Source organism: Schistocerca americana, chromosome 1, assembly GCF_021461395.2.
Source record: "Schistocerca americana isolate TAMUIC-IGC-003095 chromosome 1, iqSchAmer2.1, whole genome shotgun sequence".
NCBI classification, from domain to species: domain Eukaryota; kingdom Metazoa; phylum Arthropoda; class Insecta; order Orthoptera; family Acrididae; genus Schistocerca; species Schistocerca americana.
In genome coordinates this window covers 1046629990-1046657307 of record NC_060119.1, presented here as the reverse complement: position 1 = coordinate 1046657307, position 27318 = coordinate 1046629990, and the positions used below count along the sequence as shown (strand labels likewise).

General features: G+C 41.3%; 1 protein-coding gene across 3 annotated transcripts in view; it reads left to right on the top strand.

Annotated features, from left to right (window-relative positions):
* Positions 1-27318, top strand: part of LOC124616941 (probable E3 ubiquitin-protein ligase HERC4) — a 208849-nt gene that overhangs the window by 120789 nt on the left and 60742 nt on the right. For all 3 annotated transcript variants that reach the window (XM_047145226.1, XM_047145225.1, XM_047145227.1), the window contains exons 16-17: positions 13297-13476; positions 18445-18622. In XM_047145226.1, coding sequence (XP_047001182.1) covers positions 13297-13476; positions 18445-18622 — 358 coding nt within the window. The remainder of the gene's footprint in view (positions 1-13296; positions 13477-18444; positions 18623-27318) is intronic.

Here is a 27318-nt window from a genome sequence, read left to right as displayed (position 1 = left end):
CTTAAGTGTTTTCTATTAGAGCTTGGAGCTCTGGTTGTTTCCCAACACAGCTATGACAATTTACAACTACAATACCAATCCAGAATGAGATTTTCACTCTGCAGCGGAGTGTGCGCTGATATGAAACTTCCTGGCAGATTAAAACTGTGTGCCCAACCGAGACTCGAACTCGGGACCTTTGCCTTTCGCGGGCAAGTGCTCTACCAACTGAGCTACCGAAGCACGACTCATGCCTGGTACTCACAGCTTTACTTCTGCCAGTATCTCGTCTCCCACCTTCCAAACTTTACAGAAGCTCTCCTGCGAACCTTGCAGAACTAGCACTCCTTGAAGTTCTGTAAAGTTTGGAAGGTGGGAGACGAGATACTGGCAGAAGTAAAGCTGTGAGTACCGGGCGTGAGTCGTGCTTCGGAAGCTCAGTTGGTAGAGCACTTGCCCGTGAAAGGCAAAGGTGCCGAGTTCGAGTCTCGGTCGGGTACACAGTTTTAATCTGCCAGTAAGTTACAATATCAATTGTTTCTACAACTACCTTACTGTGTTTACCTGCACAGTTTTAGGCAGATGCTCCCTCTGTGGTTCCCTGTTTCCTGTGAACGTGGATAATTTTAGTGCTGTAGATGCAAATCTGAGGAAAGGAGTTTTAGTAGCAAATTTGGATGTGCCAGATGACGAAGACTAGTGTTTGAGGGGTAGGCAAAGTGATCAACCACTAACTGCTGATAGAACTACATTGTGTGACAAAATTAAGCATTTGAAAGGAAGAGAAAGAGAGCATATGGAAGAATTATTGTGGGAATTTAAGGATTTGTTTTTTTCCACAAGGACTGTTGCGAGCAGCTCCATTAGTTCAACATAGGATACCAATAGGGAATGAAGCACCTGTTTACTGTAAACCATACAGCATACTGAGGTATTTGCAGCCAATTGTGGAGGATTTCATTGCTGAGCAGCTTGCGGACGACAGTATTATAGAGCACAGTAATAGTTGTTGGGGAGTAGACATTGTTGTCGTGCCTAAAAAAATCTACAGATGTAACTAAGAAATACAGGTTCTGTTGTGACTACTGATACCTCAGTAATAAGACAGTAATGGACACATACCCCATTCCAAACAAATCGGAGACTGGATTACTTAGGACAGTGCCAGTACTTTTTTACGATGGATTTCACAAGTGGTTATCATCAGTTGAGGTGTTTGAAACCACAGCAGTGTCTTGTCTATTTGGATGACATTATCATGTTTTCAAGTAGTATGGAGCTACATAGACAGCGGTTAAGGGAAGTCTGTATGGGGTTAAGAGCAGCTCGTTTGACATTGAGCCTGGAGAAATGTCATTTTGCATTAGAAGAAGTAGAATATTTGGGGTCACATTATAAGTAAGGATGGAGTGCGAACAGATCCGAGGCTGGTACAGGCTGTAAGGGATTTTCAGGAACCAAAAACAGTTAAGTAAGTGCAGTCATTAATTGGAATTTGCAATTTCTATTGAAAGTTCGTTAAGGGTTTTGCAGATTTAGCCCAGCCGTTGACGCGATTATTACGGAAGGGTGTGAAATTTGAGTGGACGGAAGGGTGTCAGAAAGCGTTTGACAAACTGAAAGAAGTGTTAATATAAAGTCCGGTTCTTGAGTTTCCAGATTTTGAAAAGGAGTTTATACTAGCATGCAATGCGTCGAATCAAGCATTACGGTGTGTTCATAGTCAGGAAATTGATGAGAAAGAACATTTTGTAGCCTTTGCGTCTAGGCAGTTGACTGCAGCAGAGAGTAGTTACTCAGCAACAGAGAGGGAGATGCTTAGCGTAATCTATGGAATCACATTGTTTTAAATGTTATTTATATGGGAGAAGATTTCGAGTAGTGACAGATCACCCTGTGTTGAAGTGGTTATTGGGGTTGAAGGATCCGTTCATTAGACTCGCTTGATGGACTGTGAGGCGTAGTGAATTCGTCTACGAGGTGGTGCAGAAGCCTGGGAAGAAGTACGGTAATGCAGATGCACTAAGTAGGAAGGTGGTGCAAGTAGCAGTCATAACCTATGACCTAGCAGTATGGCAAGAATTACAGGACGTGGATAACGATTGTAAATTGTATCAGACACAGCCACAATTTAATATATACGATGGTCTTCTGTGCAGGGAAACAAAGTTAGGGCCAAGGGTAGTAGTGCCAGTGAAGTTGAGGGATGAGGTTTTAAAGGAAGCACATGATCAGCTGTTATCCGGTCATGGAGGGTGTAGAGCGATGAATAGGGAGTGGCGGAGAGGTATTGGTTGAGAGGTAGGAAAGGAGATGTGGATCAGTACATCAAGAGTTGTATACCATGTGAGCAGAGAGCCGATTTGAGTCGGAAACAGATACAGCGACAACGATTACCAGAAGTAACATGCCCATTCTCTTTGCTGGGGATTGATGTCTTAGGACCTTTTAGGCGAACACCATCGGAGAACAGATTCGTTTTCACAATAATAGACCATTTTTCGAGGTATGTGGAGATGGTGGCTATGCCAAATCAACCGGCAGCAATGGTCGCGCAAGTGTTAGTAAACAACTGGATTTTGAAGTGTGGTGTACCGTAGACAATAATTACTGACCAAGGGACAAACTTCATGTCGGATTTAATGAAGGAGCTGTGTAATTTGTTGAACGTAAAGAAGCTGAGGACAAGCGCGTTGCATCCACAGGCCAACGGAAGGACAGAACGGGTACACAGAACAATCGGGTTGATGCTGTGTTTTTATGTGGATTCTCATCACCGTCAGTGGGATGAATATTTGAAGCGTATTGTCTGTGCGTATAATGCAAAAGTCCATACAAATACTGGTTTGTCCCCATATGAGGTAGTGTACGGGCGAAAAATGCCATTCCCGTTTGATTTAGTGAAGCTACAAAAACGAAGGACTGGTGAATCTGTATGTCAGTTTGCAAGAAACGGGTACAAAAGGCGAATACAAAGGCTTTGGAAAGGCAGGAAGACGCTGTAAAGCGGAAAGGAAGTTTACTGCAGTATAAAGTGTGACATTGGGTAATGCTGTCCAGCCCCTATACGGAAAAATGGGAAAATGAAGTAGTTCCTCAGGATGTATCAAGGGCCATACCAAGTTGTCGAAACCACATCTCCCATTACTGTTAAGCTTCAGCTACCAAGTAGAACGACGATAGCACACATTGGGCAGTTACGGCCATTTAAGGGTTGCCCGTGTGTGATTCCTGGCGTGTCACAGGAAGGAAAGAGGAAGAAAGAGAGACTGAAGAGTGGCGCTAAATGCAGAGAAAACCAGGAAGATAGAGTACAGCATGAACTACTGTATGCTTTGCAATCTAGAAAGTAGTAGAGTATTTATAGTTTTTTAAATTTTTTTTTTAATGTATCAGTGGGTTTGCACAGATTAATTAGGCATTGTATTTTATATGTGTTTTCGAGTATTGTGAGCCTGCCAGGGGCAGCAGTCCTTTTGAAGAGGGAGGAAGGATGATGGTGATCCCTGTCCTCAGGTCACTGGAAAGGGAAGTGTAGTGTCTGATGTATGTGGAGTGTTGTTGGAGGAGAAATCAAATGCAATTCTGGAGAAATAAATGCGTCGGAGTAAATTTCACAGCAAAGCCATAATAAATATGTGTTGAACGATGTCAGAGTTGTACAATTTCTTGTTTAAATTTTTAGTTATCGACAGTGCGGGGTCCGGAAAGTCTTGTTTATTGCACCAGTTCATATAATGTAAATTTAAGGAGGAAAGTAGTCACACAATCGGTGTTGAGTTTGGATCAAAAATAGTAAATGTTGGAGGAAAATCTGTGAAGCTACAAATATGGGACACATGCACGGTGCAGTTATTTTTAGCCAGGGGGAAAGGAATAGACTGTCCAAGGGACATGGTGGAACCAAAATAGAGCTTGCAACAGGTCGGGATACATTGGATCTTCTCCACCTATGAGAATTTGGTGGTAATAGCAAGTTGTTTTGAGTGGGGAGTATTTGCAGAAGCAAAAAGTATAGAGCTTGATGGGAGTGGAATTTTAATCAATGGAACTAAGTGTAACATAATAGGACCAACCTTCCATCTGCCAGCATCAATTTCAGGAGTTGCGCAATTGAATGTTATGCAACCACAGCTGTACTGGCCAGAAGTCACTTTACAGTTTTTGCCAAGGCAGAATCTGACCTTGTTAAATCAAACTCTGGAGAGAGGTCTGTTGAGGTCCATAAACCAGTTCATTTTAGAGCAAGAAGGGCGCATATCAGCCAAACGGCTTGTTCAACATGTCACTCAATATAGGGAACGGCAACGGCAAATAACTATCATTTTGAGCAGCTCTGTGCCAAGTGTCAACGCAGCCTTAACTTTGTTATGTGTTGTTTTCTTTCTGATCAGGCGGATAGCTAATTGCAAAAGGGAACCAAGGGTATTCCAAATCCCAGTGGATTGGATACTGAGGGCGTGAGATGAATAGGTAAGGGGTTGATCGAGCAGTGGTCATCCAGTAAGGAATTTTTACGTTTTGTTTCCTGTCATGGTTTTAAGAGGGCACTAGACCACATTTAAGTTTTTTAGTAGTAAGGAAATGTGCCATAGGTGCCGACCCAAACAAGTTAAGAGCTAGTTAAGGGTCGGCCCGGGGACCAGGTCTTTTCGAAGAGGGGAATAATGTAGCGTCACCACCGTTTAGGATAGCGAAAGTTAGTTTTATGCGATATTCAGAGCACAAATTACAGCCAGGTTCAGGCCAGATTTCAGTAAGTTACCAGCAGTTGTGAATGCAAATAGAGGCCACACGGGTGTAGAACTGCCAGAGAGGGCACACACAGCAGCTTCCATGGCGCAAGCCACAGGCAGAGGAGGGCCTCTGGCCAACCTAAGTGTTATGTGTGCATGACATGAAGTGGTGCGTTAGCGAAACAGAGGCATGCAGCCGAGTGTAAATAGGTATTGTTTTCTAACAAGATTCATTCAAGTGTGGCAGCTCTCCAGGAGGCGAGGCGTGTCACACTGCCGGGCTACATGCAGCAACAGATGGGGCATCAGCGTCCCAGTCCAAGGCGGTTCGTTGGTTCGACCCCCTGAGGCCGACACGGGGCCCACAGCCATCCAGGGCAGGCCACTCTTTGGCTTTTTACAATGGGCAGTCATCTCGGCTTCTGACACGTGCCGGAGACTTCAGAGGCGAGAGCCTCAGATTCGGACGCTGGATCGTGGGTGCTTGCCACTGTCTCAGCTATTCCAGCGAGGAAGAGGTGGCAGTGGGGCTGGCCTACAGCTCCCGGCAGAGCAGTGCGGAGACAATGGGGACAGTGGCCGCTGGGTTGGCTGCTGGCGCAGCAATCCTGATGTAATCGGAACTCTGCAGCTGGCATACAAGGCCGGAACAACACAGCGTTGTGTCGCACAGGCCGCTGGGGTGCTTCCTCAGCATAAGGGGCCCTGTGATGCAGACCGAGGTGAACGGAGCACTGTAGTGGAAACAATAAATCACTTAGAAAGTTCTCGCTGAGTTTTAATACGGCACCTTCTGGCACTCACTCACTACATGTGATGCTCAGCTGTTCTTCAATTAATGGCACAGCGTTTGCTATGCACATGCGTCTTTCAGGGATCTGCAGCTCTCGGCGACAGTTAACTATCCGCAATTCACCGAATCCGTTTTTAAACGAGACGACAGAGGCTGGGATGACGAAGTTATTCTTCAGTGGTATGCTTCTTTTACATTCCACTATAAGATCCAGGGGTTGATGCATAGCATAACACCTGAGAGTTAACTTTCTAGTGCTGACTGCTGGAATGATCACTTCATTCAGCACACAGTCTCCACGCACTCGGATGCGAATCTTCCTGTCCACAGTATCTCATCTCATTTAGCATTATCTTCGAGCGACCACAATCTATAATTGCCTGAGAAGCTTTCAAAAGAAGCTTTCAAAATGTCTCATTCAAGAATGACGTCTTGACTACACTCTTATAAGATTATGAATTCTAAGAGCTGTGTATGGCTACTTATACTCACATGAATGTAGGTATTACATATTTCCCATTAGCCACCTTGAGCAGAGATGTTTTGTTGTCGATGAATATGGTTTTCTGCAACTGGCGACGGTACTTCTCCATAATGACTGAATATGATGCTTCAGAATCCCCAAGAGCTTGGGCTGGTCGACCATTCATGAGGTTACCGATGTAGTTTCGTATAATTTTTGTAGTAATCGATGGCTGAGAATTTTTCTCTTTGGCGGCCTCACCTCCAAGGAAGGTCGCACCCTTTAGTTTTCCACGTTACGGCCACTGGGTGATTGGCTGGAGCTTCTAAATGACAATGGAGACCTTGATCAGCGTGTTGGGGAGCATCCTCTCCAGCGGCTAGCTTGTGGCGATGGTGACCTACATCGCCCTGCACCCACATCTTCTTGTTCATCTTTGTCGTCCTGGAGTTATTGTCAGCTGAGATCGGTCTGCTGTCTTTCAGTACAGGCGTCATCAAATATCTGCCGCCTTTCTCGACAATAGCACACCACATGTCCCAGTTGTCCGCAGTGGAAACATACTGGTTGCTTATCCTGGGTCCTCCAGACGTCAGTCTTCCTTGGTGCCCAAACAGGTTCCTCTTGCAATATTGTAGGAACGTAGCTTTGCCTGGGTCTCGACTCTTTTACCGTTTTAAACGGAAATGAAGGACGAGAGATTGGGTTCAATGTCTGTTCCACTTCCTCCCTTATGACCTCTTGAAGTGTCTCAGTTTTTTGCTCACCATGCAATCCAAGTGCTGTCTGAACTTCCTCTCTCACTGTCTGACAAACACTTGTGAAATCAGTTTCTTGCTCCATCACAGACATCGATACGATGTTTGGAAGCCGTTCAGTCTTCTTGCTTGTAATTCTTTTTTGATGCATTGTCTCGATATGTTGACACCATTTTGTGAAGCCCTCTGCTGTCGAAACCTCTCTTCAGGGGAGGTTTACTATCTTTGGCCCAAAAAAAGCATGTTCGTTGGGAATTTTTTTCTTGAGATGTGTTATAGATATCAATGTCAAATTTGCTCAAAATGTTTATTTATATTTCCTCTAGAAACTGGAATTTTTTCGACCGGAAATGTCAAAGAGCAAAGGCAGAAGTGCCGTCGGAACGAAACAAAATTTTGATGTAGACTTCCGCATAAGTTATTTTGACAATAGGAAACAAAATGGCGGCCATTTGAAAGAAATAAGTTTTTTTATTGATTTTTCAACTTCGTCAACCAAGTAAAAATATTTATAGTTGATGGATCAGAATAAAAGTGGTACAACTCCTAGACAATTTAGTTAGCTTTGTCAGAAACAAAGAATCATACCAATCAGTTCAGTAGATTTGAAGTTACCATACCGCGCAATAAAAAAAAGTCATTTCGAGAAAAACACGTTTGAAGTTTTGACTACATATAAATGCAATATTATGCAATGTACGTTCAATTTGCTATTCCAGGTCCATAACCTAGTCCTTCCTCTTCCTCATAGAGGGCGTTCTGCTCAATCTAGGCCATCCTGCGCTGCTCCAGAGCCGCTCGTATGGCCGGTGACAAGCGGTTTTCGACTGCTTGAATCCGGTGGTTGTCAGAATGCTTGGCAAACTGCATCGAATAGAGTCCCAGGGTGACGTCAATCATTGTCATGGTCTTCAGAATTGCTGAATACTCATCATTGGAGCGGCTTGCTGCTAGGAAAGTTGCAATCTCCACAGTCTTTGCACCGGAATGCAAATGCTTGGGGCTAACTTCCAAATACACCCGGTTAAACTTTGATTTGAATTCTGTGTGTTTCCTCCCAAGCACTGGTACAATAACACGTCCTCCGAAAGAAAAAAAACTGGTGCGTAAAAAAAGGCCGATTTCAGGAAGGTGCATTTTTTTTGTTCAACCGCGAATAACATACATTTCTGTTCTGTAGTCAGAAAACAGTTTTAGGGGTGGATTCTAAACACTTTTATGGATCCAAAAATACAATTTTAAAAAAATCTCGATTTTTTTAACCAAAAGACAGTAAACCTTCCCTTCATTAGGAGGGCTTGATACATGTCGTGGCCAGTGATGGTGGGGGATCCCAGGTGCAACTCCCCCCCCCCCCTCCACCCCACACTCAACAGGCTGCGACATCCCTTCCAGAGATGTGCGATTGGTGCTGCTGATGCAGATGAGGCAGAGGTACCTGCAGTCCATCGGCTATAAATAACCAGATAGGACACGAATCCGACTCTTTGCCTGAAGATCACAAGTATGAATCTTGTTGAAACATTGCCGCAGAACAGCGCCTTGACTCGGCTGATAACCCTAGAAGATTTCATCATCGAGGTTCGCCAAAAAAGTCTAAATTGTCTTTTTCAGCTGCCGAAATATTTCTGACTCCACAGTTTCCTTAAAATGCTGTTCCATATTTCAATATTGAGTGTGCTCGTGCAAAATATGTAGTTCTGAGATTACTATTTGAGGTATACTGTAGATCATAATTGTTGTTATGAAACATATCTTGTTAAAGTTTCTGTTTACACAGTCTACATGTGCTTCCCATACCATGTTTTGTCGTATCAAAGTGCCTAGAGATTTTATTCACTGTGTTTCGGCAATTGATTATATATTAAGTCTTGTACATTGTTAGCTGGTATGCAATTATGCTTATGTACATGCAACAGTTTTTCCCATATTTATAAATAAGTTGTTGGCAACAAATGAATTTACTATATTCTCTGTAACATGTTTGATGTTTCCTTCAAATATAATTTTCATATTTTCTGTAATTAAACGCTGTTGCCACATCACTTAACCCCTTAACTGCTCTGGACGTGTTAACGCGCGCGCGTTCGTACCAGTCCCTGTGTGTTGCAAACGTGTTTACACGCGCCACCAGTCCTGGTACTCTGAATGTGTCTACGCATAGACACATTCAGAGTACCAAGTAGAAGGACTGGTGGCGCGCGTAAACACATTCAGAGCACACAGGGATAGGTACAAAAGTGCACGCATTAACACGCCCAGAGCAGTTAAAGGGTTAAGTGATGTGCAGGTGACAGGTTTGGATCCTTGGAGAACACAGTGTTTGATTGCTGATAAAGATGTGTAATGGGTATTAACTTAATAAATTTTCTTTGTGTTCTCTCTGTGAGATATTTTCTTTGATAGTGATACTTAAATTCACCGTCGTCTTAAGTAATTTGTTATGGCCAGTGGTGTATAAACTCTTTGGTAAATGTATATAAAGAAGGTGGTCTGTAATTTGTCTTCACTTTATGGCTTCCTTTATTTTATTATGTGGTTTCACTTTTTCAGTTTTTAACCAGTTTGAAAAAAATGCTGTAAAGTGGAAGTCAAATTTGTGAAATACCTGAGTGGTTCATATATTATGCCTATATGTTCTTTGTAACCAAATTTGGTATATTATCTATTCCTGCCAAAATATTTAGTAGCTTGGTACTGTCAGGAGACAAATTGTAGAAATGTATTTTGCAGCTACAGACATGATGACGTACAGTGAGAGTGATTAAATTTATTTCTGATATGTAGGTCATGGCCTCCAAAAAGTTCATAAAAGGAAACATTGTCCATTGTAGGCTGTATCTTTATATCATTAAATAGTTGTGCAGTTGGCATATTTCAGCTACGTTGGGTAGAGTAGTACTATGTGGTAGTTGAAAATGGCTAATTGCACAACAAATAAATGATATAAAGAAACAACCTATAATGGAGAATGTTTTCTTCTATGAATGTTTTGGAGGCTTTGGGACCTTACATAATCAAGATTATCAAGGCATTGCCTGTTGAGTCATTGGAAACATACTATGTGATAGTCAAAATTGCTCAATCACACAACAAACAAATGATATGTAGAGATATGGCCTACAAGGAACAATGTTTTCTTTCACAGTCAAATTTATTGTCAGTCCCAAAATAAAAATACATCTTTAATAACTCTCTGCCCTCAAGTGTCATCCCAAGAGCTTGAGAGCTAATGATTTATAATACAACTACCCAAGAAGGAGTTCACAAATGCACCCTCCAACTTCTGGCCCATTTGAATTTTGAAGGGGGCAGGATGGTATGTAAAACCCTCAAGGACAAGGTCACTTTATTAATAAGTCAGATGACAGATAGTTATCATTGTAGGAGCATATGGTAAAAAATTTAGAGCAAATGAAAAGCACGTTACAGTAACGGGTGCCCAAACACTAGCTTCAAAACACAGTGAAGCACTCCTCCGGTAGCAATGCAGGCTTCTATTCTCACATGCAGTCAGTCATAAAGATGCAGTTCTAAGTGTCTTAGCCATTTTTTTGCAATTTGCCAATGGTTCTTGCAGGCCTTGGAGAACAAGTAAGGTCCTGCTTTATCATGTCCCATGTGTGTTCAATTGGTGAAAGACCCAGTAATCTTGCTGGACAGTGCAGTAGTTGTAAACAATGAAGAGCACATAGCATTGCAACAGCAGTATGTGGATGTGCTAAAAAGCACTTCACCTTCCCATTGAAGAAATGGCAGTTGTACAGGGATAACAGCCTGTGCAAAATAGCAGTCACTGCTTACTCTACCATTCAGAAACACCAAATGTGACTGTGACTTGTAACTGATGGCCTCTCAGACCATGAAGCCTGGATGGATGGGACCTGTATGTCATGGGTGAATGGACTCTGGAATAGGCAGCTCACCAGGTCTTTGTCATACATATGTATGTCTCTCTCTTGCATGCAGGCAGAATGTGCTCTCATTACTGAAGAAGACACAGCACCATTCGACTCTCCAGTCAGCCTTTTCACACCACAAGAGTGGTGTCAGTGGTTGCCTGGTCAGAGAAAACTGAAGCAGACAGTTTACAATGTTTAGTTTCCTGACACAGAAGGTGCAAGATGTGCCATGATTTCATCCCTGAATGATGCTCAGTCAGCCACCACTACTCATACAGTGCATTGACCTTGACATGTTTCTTTATTGTGTGGATGTCCAGAACCTGGTTTATAGGCATAGGATATTCCACACATCACTGTCGAAAGCAGTGACACACCAACGTGGACAGCAGTCCATTGATATATCTATCCAGCTTCCCACAGACTCACAATTTGATGCTGTTCAGGTGGCTGAAGCTGTTCAACAGGAGTACTGCTTGTTGGTGGAGCATGATTGTACCCTAGAATGAATGTTACAAACACTGTTCATCTCTAAACATAGCACAGTTATTGCTTGCAATGTCAAAACAGAGGGTGTATAGACAGGCCTCCTGTGTGCCACGTGGGTGCCAATGACAGTGACAAATGAATCATTAACACAACAACCCCTCAGTATGCACATACGTAGGTTGGAACTTAAATTGTGGCAACACTGCTGTGGAGACACTATGCAATGGAGTCTACAATTGTTGCTGATAGCATACATTATTGACGTACCTACCTTACTTCTGAGCAAATGGATTCACCTGTCCCATGTCACTGGTGTGCGCACAATCGAGGGAAACACAGTCACTTGTGAGTGAGCAGTATAACGTAACGGTGTCACTATGTTTTCGAAATAGGAATGATGGAGTTGGATCAAGATTGAATGTGCCAGAGGCCATACAGCACGACAGTGTCATCAAGGTCTTCAAGAGGCATGCAGGAAATTGGCATTGTTGTATAGAACAGTGGCACGTTGGGTAAAAGCCTTCAACGAAGGTCAGCAAACTGTGGAAGACAGGCATCCGGCAGGTTGTCCTAGTGTCTCTGAAGTAGTAGTGCATGCTGTTGCTGCGTTAGTGGACAGTGATCGACGCCATATGATTCGTGAGCTCACGAAATTGGATTAGCGCATACGACTGTGCTTCACATCCTGAAGGAACGCATGTGAGAAATTGCATCTCGATGGGTTCCGCATGACTTGACGGAAATGCGGAAATGGATGCATTATGGCATTGTCAAACTCACTTGGAGTGCTATGAATGCAAAGGAGAGGCTTTCTTACACCATATAGTAACACTGGATGAGACAAGGGCCACATTGTATGAGCCAAAACTGAAACGCCAAGTCAAGGAATGACGTCATTATGGGTCGCTGCGAAAGTCAAAAGTGCGTCAGAGCCCCACTATGGTGAAAGTTATGGCTATTCTTGTGTATGACTGTGATGGTGTTATCCTAGCGCACTATGTTCTTCCACGGCAGACAGTCAGTGTACAGTATTACTGTTTGTTTTTGGAACATCACCTGCAACCAGCTTTGTGAAAGAAGCGGCGACACTTTCTGCACAACTTGCCCATCATTTTGCACGGCATTGCACGGGCGCATACAGTGCATGCTGTGTTCAGTCGATGGGACTGAGAAGTACTGTACCATCCACCATACTCCCCAGACTTAAGTCCATGTGACTTTGATTTGATTCTGAAGATGAAGGAACCAATTCGTGGCATTTGCTTCAGGACTGTTCCAGGGATTTGACAGGTAATAGACTGCTCCATTTGCATCATCAACAGATCAGACTCCACTAACAGTATACTACGCCTTCCACATTGCTGGCAACGGGTTCTGCACAATGCTGGTGACTACTTTGAAGGACACTAACAGGTTCAAACATGTAACACTTTTGTATCGCTTGTGAATAAATAGTTGCCACTATTTAAGTTCCAACCCTCGTATTATGCCTTGGTGCTACAGAATGTAGTCTTTGAGGGTGTTGCTTCCCCCCCCCCCCCCCCCCACCCCCCCCACCCCCCGGCTGTTAATGATGTGCTGCATCAGTTGTTCTTTTGTCTTGCAAGTGTCACTTGTATGCTTAAAACCTTCAGCTGTATCGTGCAATACTAACAAGCCTGTGGGGAAATCATACGACATGTATGTGCCAACTTATTTGCCTTGTCTCAGTGGGCACAGAATACATGTTTGAAATATAATCCATCTAAAATGGAAGCGGTGGTAGTTGCTGAGAAAAGACTGATTACTCCACAGTTTGGAGAATTTTTTCCATTCCCTAATATTAAACGGTACACTGATATCTTTTTCTTCTTCTACAAAGAACTTGGGGATACTACTAGAGTACAACTTACATTTGACAAATCATACAACTGCATTCTGCAAGAACACATCAGGATTCCTCCCTGCACTGGATAAGTATGGAAGGTATTTCTTCCTGAACTTGAAAAGAAACTTAGTTACTAGTACACCCAGTTATTGATTTAGGTAACAATATTCTTGAACACTTCCTTCCTTCTATGTTATATCACCTTGTATAACATAGAAGACTATCAGAGGGATGTATTCAAAGGCAATTCTGTAGTGCCTCATGCAGTACTTTAATTTTAACTGAACTTGCTTTTGTTCATCAATGTAGATGCAGTCCGCAATGAATCAAGCAGCTACACAAGTTTTCACAACAATGTTTTTTAATCCTGCATTGGCTACTAATATCAGCACATTCCTGCAGTTACATGTCAGCAGAGAACACTTAGTCCAAGATACGCTTCGAGAACTAGCTAAATACAGCTCATCTGATCTGAAGAAGCCATTAAGGGTGAGTACCACTTTCCGGGTTGTATAATGGTTATTTGGTTATGCTGGGTCTTTTGTTTAATATTTAGGAAATAAGAGATATTTTGTAAATACTACAATTCTGGCATCTTGCTCTTAAGTTAGAGCAGAAGCAAGGGAATTTGAAATGCTGTTTTGCCAAGAGTTATCTGCTTTAGTTCTCATACGGCCTTTCACTCAATAGTGAAGTGTGCATTGTTTTTAGAGGAACTGGCAAATTAAAACTGTGAACCAGATTGGTATTCAAACCTAGTATCTTGCTTTTGACTGGTATTGCTCTTATCAGTTGAACTATCCAGGCATGACTCTCAACTCACCCTCACAGCTTTACTTCTCTCTTTGTTCCAAACTTCACAGAAACTATCTTGCATACCTTGTAGGTCTAGCAAAGTTCTGGGTTGAGCCCTGGTCTGGCACACAGACGTTAATTAATGTCTGTAATGGGATACACTACCATCACCTGTGTATTTCATTTAGTCACACCCAGTGCAAAGAGGCAGTGGCATTAATAGGACTTTACAGTTGGTTAAAAACAGAAGGTAAAATCTAAAATTACAAAATTCCGAAAATTTATATGTTTCCATGGACATATCCTGGACAATATAACCTCCTTCCGGATGTGTCTGACTACTAATACTGTAAAAACGTGTAATGTAGAAACAGTGTCAATGAATGTTGCTGATTATTTCATAGCAGGACCTGCTAAATTTGATCTAGTTATTATGCAAGGTTGGAGGAAAATGGAAACAAAAAAGAACAAAAAGTATGACAATTGTTATACTGCCTTTATACAGTCACAGTCAAATGAGCACTGCACAAACATTACAAATTAATAATGGTTCTCCAGTCCTGAAAGGACATGCAAAACAAGCCAAAACAGATCTATGCCCATGAAAGTTCTTGGGCAACTGTAAACAGGAGTAGGATTCGTTATGAATAGGAAGGTTGGGCAGAGAGGGTGTTACTGTGAACAGTTCAGTGACAGGATTGTTCTTATCAGAATCAGAATCAACATCAAACCAGCACCACCAATTATAGTTCAGGTACACATGCCAATGTCGCAAGCTGAAGATGAGGAGATAGAGAGAGTGTGTTAGGATATTGAAAGGGGAATAAAAAGCTGATAATCGTGGGGGACTGGAATGCAGTTGTAGGGGAGGAGGAGAAGAAACAGTTACAGGAGAATGTGGCTTGGGACAAGCTATGAGAGAGAAGAAAGAGTAATTGAGTTCTGTAATAAATTTCAGCTAGTAATAGTGAATACTCTGTTCAGGAATCACAAGAGGGGGTGGTACACTTGGAAAATGCCGGGTGATATGGGGAGGTTTCAGTTCGGTTAGATCACAGTCAGACAGTGATTCCAGAATCAGATACTGGATTGTAAGGCATACACAGGAGCAGATATAGACTCGGATCACAATTTAGAAGTGATAAAGAGTAGGCTGAACTTTGAGATGAGTCAGGAAGGAGTAATAGGCAAGGGAAGTACTAAGGAATGATGAGATACTCTTGAAGTTCTCTAAGACTAAGAAATAGCTCAGTAGGCAGTAAAGTGGAAGAGGAATGGACATCTCTAAAAAGGGCAATCACAGAAGTTTGAAAGAAAAACATACGTACAAAGAAGGTAACTGTGAAGAAACAATGGGTAACAGAAGAAATACTTCAGTTGATTGGTCAAAGAGGGAAGCACAAAAGTGTTCAGGAATACAGAAATACAAGATGCTGAGGAATGAAATAAATAGGAGGTGCAGAGAAGCTAAGATGAAATGGCTGCATGAAAAATGTGAAGAAATCGAAAAAGAAATGAGTTTCAGAAGGACTGACTCAGCATGTAGGAAAGTCAAAACAGCCTTTGGTAAAATTAAAATCAAGGATGGTAACACTAAGAGTGCAACAGGAAATCCACTGTTAGACGCAGAGGAGAGAGCAGAGAGGTGGAAAGAGTACACTGAAGGCATCTATCGGGAAGAAGACTGATGTGACAGAAGAAGAAGAAGAAGAAGAAGAAGAAGAAGCTGGAGTCGATTTAGAAGAGATAGGTGATCCAGTATTAGAATCAGAATTTAAGAGAGATTTGGAGGTCTTAAGATCAAATAAGGCAGAGGAGATAGATAACATTTGATCAGAATTTCTAAAATCCTGGGGGAAGTGGCAACAAAACGACTATTCATGTTGGTGTCTAGAACGTATGAGTCTGGTGACATACCATGTGACTTTCAGAAGAATATCATTCAAACAGTTTTGAAGACTGCAAGAGTGAACAAGTGCAACAATCAGTGTAACAGCTCATGCATACAGGTTTATGACAAGAATAATATACAGAAGAATGGAAAAGAAAATTGAGGATGTGTTAGATGACAATTAGTTTGGCTTTAGGAAAGGTAAATGCACTAGAGAGGCAATACTGACATTAAAATTGATAATGGAAGCACAACTAAAGAAAAATCAAGACTCATTCATAGGATTTGTCGACCTGGAAAAAGCATTTGACAATGTAAAATGGTTCAAGAAAAATAGGGGTAAACTCTAGGGTGAGACGGATAATATACGATATGTACAAGAGCCAAGGCAGAATAATAAGAGTGGATAACCAAGAACGAAGTACTCGGATTATAAGGGAGTAAGAGAGGGATGTAGGACTTTACCCCTACTGTTCAACATGTACATCGAAGAAACAATGGTGGAAATAAAAGAGAGGTTCAGGAGTGGGATTAAAATTCAAGGTGAAAGGATATCAGTGATATGAGTCACTGATGACTTTGCTATCCTGAGTGAAAGTGAAGAAGAATTACATGATCTGCTGAATAGAATGATCAGTCTAATGAATACAGAATATGGACTGAGAGTAAATTGAATAAAGATGAAAGTAATGGGAAGTAGCAGAAATGAGTACACGTAGAAACTTATCAGGATTGATGGTCAGGAAATAGATGAAGTTAAGGAATTCTGCTACCTAGGCAGCAAAATAACCAATTACAGACAGAGCAAGGAGGACATCAAAAGTAGACTAGCACTGGCAAAAATGGTATTCCTGGCCGAGGGAAGTCTACTAGTATCAAACATAGGCCTCAATTTGAGGAAGAAATTTCTAAGGATGTACGTTTGGAGCACAGCGTTGTGTGGTAGTGAAACATGGACTGTGGGAAATCCGGAACAGAAGAGAATTGAAGTATTTGAGATGTGGTGCTACAGGCAGATGTTGAGATAAGGTAAGGAATGAGGAGGTTCAGTGCAGATTTGGAGAGGAAAAGAATCTGTGGAAAACACTGACAAGAGAAAGGGACAGCATGTTAGGACACCTGTGAGACATCACGGAATGACTTCCATGGTACTAGAGGGAGCTGTAGAGGGCAAAAATTGTAGAGAAAGACTGAGATTGAATACACCCAGCAAATAACTGGGGATGTAGGTTCAAGTGCTACTCTAGATGAGGTGGTTTGCACAGGAGAATAATTCGTGGAGGACTGCATCAGACCAATCTGATAGTAATCACACTAATATAAAAAGCTGGTGTGACTACCTATCAGGTGCCCATCAGGATGAACGGCGACTGCCAGATTGTGGGAAAGAGCAAGTAGACCATCCTGTGGCATGACATGCAGCTGAACTTAACACACTCGATTTCAGTGGCTGCCTTACTACCCAAGCAATAAGGATTATTCCCTCCACCACCAGCTTTTCTGAACTGAGCTGATGGGAGTTATCCTTACAGAAAATTCTCCACTTCCGTAATTATCCCAGCTCAACCTATGGTAACATACTGTCCCCACACCCTCCGCTCTACAGTTTTCACCCTCTCTGTCCTGTCATCTCCTCCCTATTCTTACCCCCACCCTATTTATTTGCTGCCCTCTGCCAACGCATCTGCCCGTCTTTCCCTGCTTCTCTCCTTTCTCACTCTTTTTTTCCTCCCACCTCCGTGCCCTTCAACCTCCGGATGCTGCTCCTGTTGGCATTCTAGTCCCTGCACACTCCCCCAGGTAGAGTTTGTCTGTCTCCTCACCCATACACTACTATCCCTTCCCCTTCCCCTTCCCCGCACCATCCAGATTGCTGCTTGCATCCCACGTGACATTTGCATTCTGGCCCGAGATGCTGGAGCTGGCGGTCATGTGTGCATGAGGTGTGCTTGTTTGTGTGTATGAATGGTGTGTGTCTCTCTCTTGCTGATGAAGACTGTGGTCAAAAGCTTTATGTAAGTGTCTTTTAATTGTGCGTGTCTGGTTATTTAATGTATCTTCTTTGCAGTAAGTCTTTTCCTACATTGTCGATATTCGTACGTAGAGTTTCCTAGGCTACAAGGAAAATATTATGTTTGCAGAATGGTCTCTGAATATATTTTTAGTAGTATATATTCATTTTCCTGAGAGCATAGCACTAAAGAAATTCTAGTATATTTAGAAGTATGGAAACAGTAGATTTTTTTTTATCACAAAAGGAGTAGCAGGGCAGGTGGTGGTGGTGGTGGTGGTGGTGGTGGTGGTGGTGGTGGTGAAGCGTACCCCCATCTTACACCATGTTATAGTTCGTGGGGTGTTCATGTATGTATTTAGGTTATCTACCTCAAGAATCTGAGCTGTGGAAATTCTTACAGTCCTGTCTGCACTGTAATCTTTACTTATTTCATATATTGACTCAATTGTATTATTAGTTAAGGTGTCCTGTTCATAATTCAGTAGGAAATATCAATTAGCTATTTCTTAACCTTTGAATTTCAACATAGTCTTCATAATTTAAAGTTCATCTAATATGTCATTTAGTGTTCACTGAAGTAAGGTGAATAAAATTGTTTAATTTTCTATTAAAATTGTATTGGAATTTAATAATTCTAATAGAAATTCTCATAGAGACTTTTTGATAATTCATGTCATAAGTAGGCATGCACGCAACATAAGTAACACAAAAACAGAATTTGTACTTAATTGATAAAATATAATAAATCATTTTTCAGGTTAAGTTCTTAGGTGAGGAAGCCGAAGATGCAGGAGGAGTGACTAAGGAATTTTTTCTCTTGCTAATGAGAGAGATATTGGATCCAAAATATGGAATGTTCCGGAATTATGATGAAACTCGAGCAATATGGTTCAGTGAAGATTCATTTGAGGATCCGATAATGTATTATCTCATTGGTTAGTATAGTTTTACTGCAAATCCTATATACTATATGTAGCTCAATATAAGATGAGCCTGAATGTATGATGACCCTCAGTTTCAGGAGGTTTCTTTAGGTCTACCTAAAAGAGGTAACATTAAACCTATTGTAAGCGTATGCCATTTTTTTTATTTCTTTGCTTTGATAATGTTGCTGTTGTGGTCTTCAGTCCTGAGACTGGTTTGATGCAGCTCTCCATGCTACCCTATCCTGTGCAAGCTTCTTCATCTCCCAGTACCTACTGCAACCTACATCCCTCTGAATCTGTTTAGTGTATTCATCTCTTGGTCTCCCTCTACGATTTTTACCCTCCACACTGCCCTCCAGTACTAAATTGGTGATTCCTTGATGCCTCAGAACATGTCCTACCAACCGATCCCTTCTTCTAGTCAAGTTGTTCCACAAACTCCTCTTCTCCCCAATTCTATTCAATACCTCCTCATTAGTTATGTGATCTACCCATCTAATCTTCAGCATTCTTCTGTAGCACCACATTTCGGAAGCTTCTATTCTCTTCTTGTCCAAACTATTTACCGTCCATGTTTCACTTCCATACATGGATACACTCCATACAAATACTTTCAAAAATGACTTCCTGACACTTAAATCTATACTCGATGTTAACAAATTTCTCTTCTTCAGAAACGGTTTCCTTGCCATTGCCAGTCTACATACAAGGAGAAATAAAATAAACAAAAAGAAATGTTTCAGGGTAGTTCTCATCTTCATTTCCATCATCATTATCATCCATCGTCATGATCAATATCATTGCCTTCATTTGTAAGCCTTCAGGCATTTCTTCACCCTCTGACACTCCTCTCATAGTATGTCATCTCCTGAGACGGATATGCAGCACTTTTTGAGTCCTCTCATTATAGATTCACTTCAAATTCTGCCCCAGACAGTAAGGATCCACTGGCCAGCAAGGAAAAAATTATGTTCCTTCCCCGCAAGGACAGACAGCATGGTCTACTTGAAGAAGCCTCACAGTAAAGCTACTGCGAGTGAGCCTTAACAAGCCTGTTCACTACAACATCTATTTCTTAAAGCTGTCAGGTCATGCCGCTAGGAATTATTACCAGGTCTGTGTCGCTCTTTGCTGATCTTTACTTCCTGGATGTGGTGTCACCTGAAAAAATCCAGCACCAACATATTCCTTGTGTTGAACAAAGAGCCTGATATTCTTTTCAGAACAACGTTAAGCCAATGTAGCATCAGCTCATTTGTCATCTATCTCATTGCTTGGCATCTAGAGGTAAGTCCTTCAGGCAGCTTTTCTTTTGGTATTGCTTTCCAGCGAAGAATCACGTATGGTGGGGGAGCTTCCTTCCATCTGCTGGTGCATCCAGCATCAATATTATTGTGGCTTTTTCGTTGCCAGAACTTCTTGTAGGAACATTTTTAATGCTCTTCATATCAGTAGCAACATTCAATGACATATCAGAACAAACAGGTGTCTAATTGCCATTGCCCATATGGTCTAGCAAATAGTCATCCTGTTTCCCGTGATTGTATGATGCTGATATGCAGATATTATTTCATCACACACAGTCAGAAGTCACTGAAATAGCATTGCTGTGTTGTAAGACCTTACCTCTTCATCATCCTCACACAACAGCCAGTACATGCTTTGAATTCCATAAGGCGTAAAGCCTTCTTTACCTCCAGTGCCTTCAGTCAGATAATTTCTTAGGTACTTAGTAAGCCTTCATTGTGTTTCTGTTGCACATACTGAAGAACTTGCTGTTCCAAATTGTGAAGCTTTCCCTGCTTTGGCTTCCTGAAAGTGTGTAGGACCAACATTGCTTAACTGAACTTTCATCTGACACCCCACTGCACCATTTATGGCCTCTGCTTCCTGAATCACCGTAACTTAAAGTTAGCACCTTATTGTCTGTGTGAACTTGTTGGGAACTGCAGACTCTTAGATCCATGTTTCACAGCTGAGTTAAGGCTGTATATTGCATCCATTATTGATTGCTGCACTTTACTGTCCTTATAGCACTGACAAATGAAGGAAATTGAAAGACAATAATACAGTGTTCTCTCAGCTCCCTACAACCAAATTGGCAGAAACCATACAACTTCAAGTTAACAGCATAGTTATCTTTGAAAATCAACAGTGCTGTAGGGCACTGGCAGTTTTAGCACTGTTGTTTAAGTTCACGGTTCATTTCTTGTGCATTGTTTTGAGACTTTTATATGAACATATTTTAGTTGACATTAATTTTATCTCCTGGGCTAAAGACTAGATTGGGGCCACCACCAGTCATGGTGGTGTGTCTCTAAGGCTCACAGGTTGGCATCACTGAGTTGCGTGTACCCAGTGGGATGGTGCATCGTCTAGTCACATTAAGTGACAACTGTCTGTATTTGAGATCAATGTGCAATAACCACTCACAGATGGCAAGTGGCAGCAGTAGCAGTGGAGGCTGTATAAGGTTTTGGAAGGATGCAGAGAACACTGTAGCTGTTGTCATAATGCGGAAATGGAGCAAAGGGCCTGATCATTGGCTTTCAGGCCAAGGCTGAAAGTATTTCTGGAATTGCTAAGTCTGTAAACTGTTCACATGCTGCCATGGTAAAGTATATTGTGCATTCCAAAATGGCGCTATCCGCAATGACCGCCAAGGTAGCTGTAGTGCACTACAGGTCATAGATGACAGGGGTGAACGACAGCTGAAAAGATATGTACTGGTCAATAGACGTGCAGCTGTTGAGCAATTGACTGCCCAGATAAACCGAGGGGCTACCAACATTGTTGCCTCAATGATCATTCAGTGAACATTGCTGCATATGGGCTTCTGCAGCAGGTGCCCGATTCATCCATGCTGACTGCTATTTGTCAGTGACGAAGGTTGGAATTCGCCACACAATACTGCAACTGGACATCCATTGAGTGGCAACAGGTAGCCTTTTCAGATGAATCACATATTATACTCCATTGGGCAGATGGCTGTTAGCATGTAATGCGTGAAACATCTGTAAACTAACACCCTGCAACAATAGTCAGATGGATCCAGGCTGGTAGGCATTCCGTGGGTAATCCTGCCATTCTGGAAGGCACAATGAATTACCATAAGTACGCATCTATCCTTGGATACCATGTCCACCTCTAGATGAAGTTTGTTTTTCCTTGGCTGATGGCAGGATGTGCAATGTGTCACACAGCTTACAGTATAAGTGCATGGTTTGAAGAACACCAGGATGAGTTTGCCACACTGCCCTGGTCACCAAACTCTCCGAATTTAAACCCAGACAAGAATCTGTGGGACTACTTCAATAGGGCTGTTCACGCCATGGCTCCTCAACTGAGAAATGTAGTGCAGCTGGCTACGGCATGACTCCACATCCCTGTCGGTACATTCCAGAACCTCTTTGACTATTTTCCTGCATGTCTTGCAGTAGTATACGCTGCAAGAGGTAGTTATTCAGGCTTTTGATAGGTGCTCACATTAATGCGATTGGACAGTGTAACTTCACATAGCAATTTAAGCTGTATGGTTCCTGCCAAACAACAATTTATGAAGGCATAACTTTGCTTGTTGCAATACAGAATATGTTATTAGTTTAAGATATTAACCATTCTTATTCCATTCATGCTGCATACATTATTTTCTGTGTTACAATTGGCAGATGGGATCATGTGTCCTATGCAAGATTGGTTGACAGAAGTAAACTGAGCAGCAGCTACCTTGATTTTCATACTTTTGAAGCTAACATACCAGTTTTGATGATTTTCATATTTGTACTTATGTATTACGAAAGTATGCATTTTCAGTGGTAAACAATGTGAAAGATTCCCGAAAACATCTCATTTTTAATATGGTTAACTATGCCAAAGAGGCAGGAAGTGTGACATTGTTATATAATACTTTTGCCTAATTGACTACACATTGTAATAACATTGACCTTGGCAGCAATAGTTTAATCTGTGAATGTAAGATGACCCTGTATTTATCAAATGAAGAATTCAGGAAAATGCCTCGTCTTATAATTGAATGGACAAGGTCTGTTCAAAAAGTATCAGCAATTTTATAATTTCACGGGTTGTATTAGTCCAGTTATCACAATTTTCATTTTTGTGTTTGTGAACACACATGAAACGTACCTGTTCACTGGTAGTGTATTGGATGTTTACTCTGTTTTCATTTCAAGAGGGTTAATGTGTTTGCTTAAGAGTGCAGATTATTGATTTGTTTTAAAAATGGATCAGAGAATTGAGGTTAAATTTTGCAATAAAAATGGAATAGAATGTAACAATGTCTTGAAAGTGTTGAATACTGCTTTTGGTGAGTCTGCTAAGAATTAAACAAGGGTTTATGAGTGTGTAAGAATTTCCAAGATGGCCACAAAGAAGTTGAGAGTAATGAACATATTGGACACCCCAACACATCAACACCTGATGAAAAAGTGAAAGAAATTATCATCATCGATTACCATATCACAATGGGAGAAGTTACTGATGATTTTGGCATATCAGTTGGTTCGTGCTATGAAATCTTTTCGGATGTTTTGGGTATGAAATGCCTGGATTTGTGGTGAACAATTTGTGACTTTTAAACCATGATAATGCACATGCTCAAATTTCATTGCCTGTTCCTCAATTTTTGGCATAAAAACAACACTGTATTTGCTAGACATGGCCCCACACTACTTTTTTCCATTTTTAAAATTAGAGAGAATCTTAAAGCTTAGATGAGAATCTTAAAGCTTAGATGAGATTACAAGCAATCACTGAAAGTGCTGTCCCAGAGATCAAGTTCCAGAATTTTGGAAGAAGTGCAGGGATAAGTGTGTAATATCTCAATCGGGACTACTTCAAAGGACTTAACATTAATGTAGAGAAATAAATAAAATAATTTACAAAAAATGTAGTCTTGAAACTTTTTGAACACACCTCATATCCGGTGTGATTAGCATAATATAGTAAAATTTTACATTCAGAATAGTTGCTAGAAAGAAAGAGGAAAACACATTTAATATATACATACCAACAACTTTAATCTTAGCACAATTCAGTGCACCTTTAATCCATACGAACACAGCCCCTGATTCATTTACTTTACGACGATTCCTCGTCCTAAGAACCAATGGCATTGTAGACATATAATAAGATGTACCATTATCTCTGTTATACACTTCACATATGTGAAATGTACGATAAGCAATAACTTCTTGGCTGTTAAGTCTCCAGCCTTCGTACAGTCTCCACTTCACCACCACGTACAAGAGCCACAGTAACCCAACTGATCGTGAACGGGCCAAATATCTCACGAAATAAATGTCAAACGAAAAAACTACATTGAACAAAACTTGTCTAGCTTGAAGGGGGAAACCAGATGGCACTATGGTTGGCCAGTTAGATGGCGGATATCAACTGCGTTTTTTTTAAATAGGAATCCCCATTTTTTATTACATATTTGTGTAGTATGCAAAGAAATATGAATGTTTTAGTTGGACCACTTTTTGCGCTTTGTGATAGATTGCGCTGTAATAGTCACAAACATATGGGTCACAATTTTAGACGAACAGTTGGTAACAGGTAGGTTTTTTATATTAAAATACAGACTGTAGGTACGTTTAAACATTTTTTTTTTTTTTTTTTGGTTGTTCCATTGTGAACTTATCATTTCTGAGAACACATACTGTTACAGAGTGATTACCTGTAAATATCACATTAATGCAATAAATGCTCAAAATGATGTCTGACGGCCTCAATGCATTTGGCTATATGTGTAACAACATTCCTCTCAACAGCGAATAGTTTGCCTTCCGTAATATTTGCACATGCATTGACAATGCGCTGACGCATGTTGTCAGGTGTTGTCGGTGGATCACGATAGCAAATATCCTTAAACTTTCCGCTCAGAAAGAAATCCGGTTACATCAGATCTGGTGAACGTGCAGGCCATGGTATGGTGCTTCGACGACCAATCCACCTGTCATGGAATATGCTATTCAATACCACTTCAACTGCCCTCGAGCTGTGTGCCGGACATCTGTCATGTTGGAATGTTGGAAGTACATCACCATTCTGTCATGCAGTGAAACATCTTGTTGTAACATCGGTAGAACATTACGTAGAAAATCAGCATACATTGCACCATTTAGATTGCCATCGATAAAATGGGTGCCAATTATCGTTCCTCCCATAATCCCGCACCATACATTAACCCGCCGAGGTTGCTGATGTTCCAGTTGTCGCAGCCATCATGGATTTTCCGTTGCCCAATGGTGCATATTATGCCGGTGTAAATTACTGCTTTTGGTGAATGATGCTTCGTCACTAAATAGAACGTGTGAAAAAAATCTCTCATAGTCTCATAATTCCTCTTGTGCCCAGTGGCAGAACTGTACACAACATTAAAAGACGTCGCCATATCTGGTGCATAGAAATATGGTACAGTTGCAATCGATGTTGATGTAGCATTCTCAACTCCGACGTTTTTGAGATTCCCAATTCTCCCACAATTTTTCTGCTACTGATGTGCGGATTAGCCATAACAGCAGCTAAAACACCTGCTTGGGCATCATCATTTGTTGCAGATCATGGTTGATGTTTCACATGTGGCTGAACATTTCCTGTTTCCTTAAATAACGTAACTATCCAGCAAACGGGCCGGACGCTTGGATGATGTCGTCCAGGATACCGAGCAGCATACATAGCACACGCCCGTTGGGCATTTTGATCACAACAGCCATACATCAACACGATATCAACCTTTTCCGCAATTGGTAAACAGTCCATTTTAACACGGGTAATGTATCACGTAGCAAATACCGTCTGCACTGGCAGAATGTTATGTGATACCACGTTCTTATACGTTTGTGACTATTACAGTGCCATCTATCACAAAGCGAAAAAAGTGGTCCAAATAAAACATTCATATTTCTTCACGTACTACTCGAATATGTAATAAAAAATGGGGGTTCCTGTTTTTAAAAAAACGCAGTTGATATCTGTTTGACCTATGGCAGTGCCATCTAGCCGGCCAACCATAACGCCATCTGGTTTCCCCCTTCAAGCTAGACGAGTTTCGTTCTTTGTAGTTTTTTCAGTCTGCCAGTTCAGTTTCTTCAGCATCTCTGTAATACTATCCAATGGAACAAACAAACCTGTGTCCATTTGCGCCCGTCTCTGTACACTTTCGATATCCCCTATTAGTTGTATTTGGTACAGGCCCCACACACTTGAGCAGTATTCTAGGATGGGTCGCATGTGTGAATTGTAAACAATCTCCATTGTAGACTGATTACATTTCCCCAGTATTATATCAATAAACCGAAATCTTCCACTTGTTTTACTACCAACTACACCTGTGTGCTCATTCCTGTTCCTACAAAGCATTGCACCCAAGTATTTGTACGAGTTAACAAATTCCGACTGTGACTCGTTGATACTACAGTCAAAGCATATTACATTTCTTTGTTTTGAGAAGCGCACAGTTTTAAATTTCTGAACAATTAAAGCAAGTTTTCGATCTTTGCAACACTTCAAAATCTTATCAATACCTGACCGAATATTTATGCAGCTTCTTTCAGACAGTACGTAATTATTGTTAACTGCATCATCTGCAAAAATACTGAGGTTACTATTAATATTTTCCACAAGGTCATTAATAAAAAACATGAACAGTAAGGGTCCCAGTACACATCCTTGAGGTACACCTGAAGTTACATCTACATCAAAACTCTGCAATCCAAGTTACGGTGCGTGCGTGGCAGAGGGTACCTTGTACCACTAATAGTCATTTCCTTTCCTGTTCCACCCGCAGAAAGAACGAGAGAAAAACAAATGTCTATATGCGTTCATGAAAGTCTTAATTTCTCATATCTTATGTTCATGCTCTTTACCCACTACGTGTGTTGGAGCCAAGAGGATCATTCTGTAGTCAGCTTCAGATACCGGTTCTCTAAATTTTCTCGACAGTGTTCCTCGAAAAGAATGTCGCCTTCCCTCCAGGAATTCCCATTTGTGTTCCTGAAGCATCTTCGTAATAAACTTGCATGTTGTTCGGACATACCAGTAACAGAGCGGCCCGCCTCTAAATGGTATACTTATACAATTGTCCTGCATGAATGGTTTCTTGAATATAAAGTTTAAAACTTTGGCTTTAGTTTTGGTATCTTCGACTGCCATGCCAGGCTGGTCAACATGTGACTGGATTAAAGCTGTAGACTCACTCAGCAATTTCACACAGAACCAGAATTTTCTCAGTTTGTTGTTAAGGTATGATGGTAGTAGATGTTGTATGCTTTGCATCTTTTCACAAATGCATGAATTTTGTTCTTGTCGGCATTTGCGTGTTCTCTTTTGAACTGAGAGTGGTACAGCCTCTGTTTCCTCAGCATTTTCCAAATGTCATTAGTAAATCATGGTGGGTCTTTCCCGTCCTTAATCCACGTACTAGGCACATAATTCTCCAGACCGCAATTATGGTCTGCTTAAACGTTGCCCATAATTCGTCTATGTCCATCTTACTGGAACTAAGTGATGTCAGTTCACTGTCTAAGTGAGATGCTAACAACTACTTATCTGCGCTTTATAGGAGAAACTCTCTCCTAGCCTTCTTAACTGATTATTAACTTTCATAACTATAGTTGCTATAATTACATCATGATCACTAGTCCCCGTTTCTACACTGACGTTGTTGACAAGGTCTAGCCCTT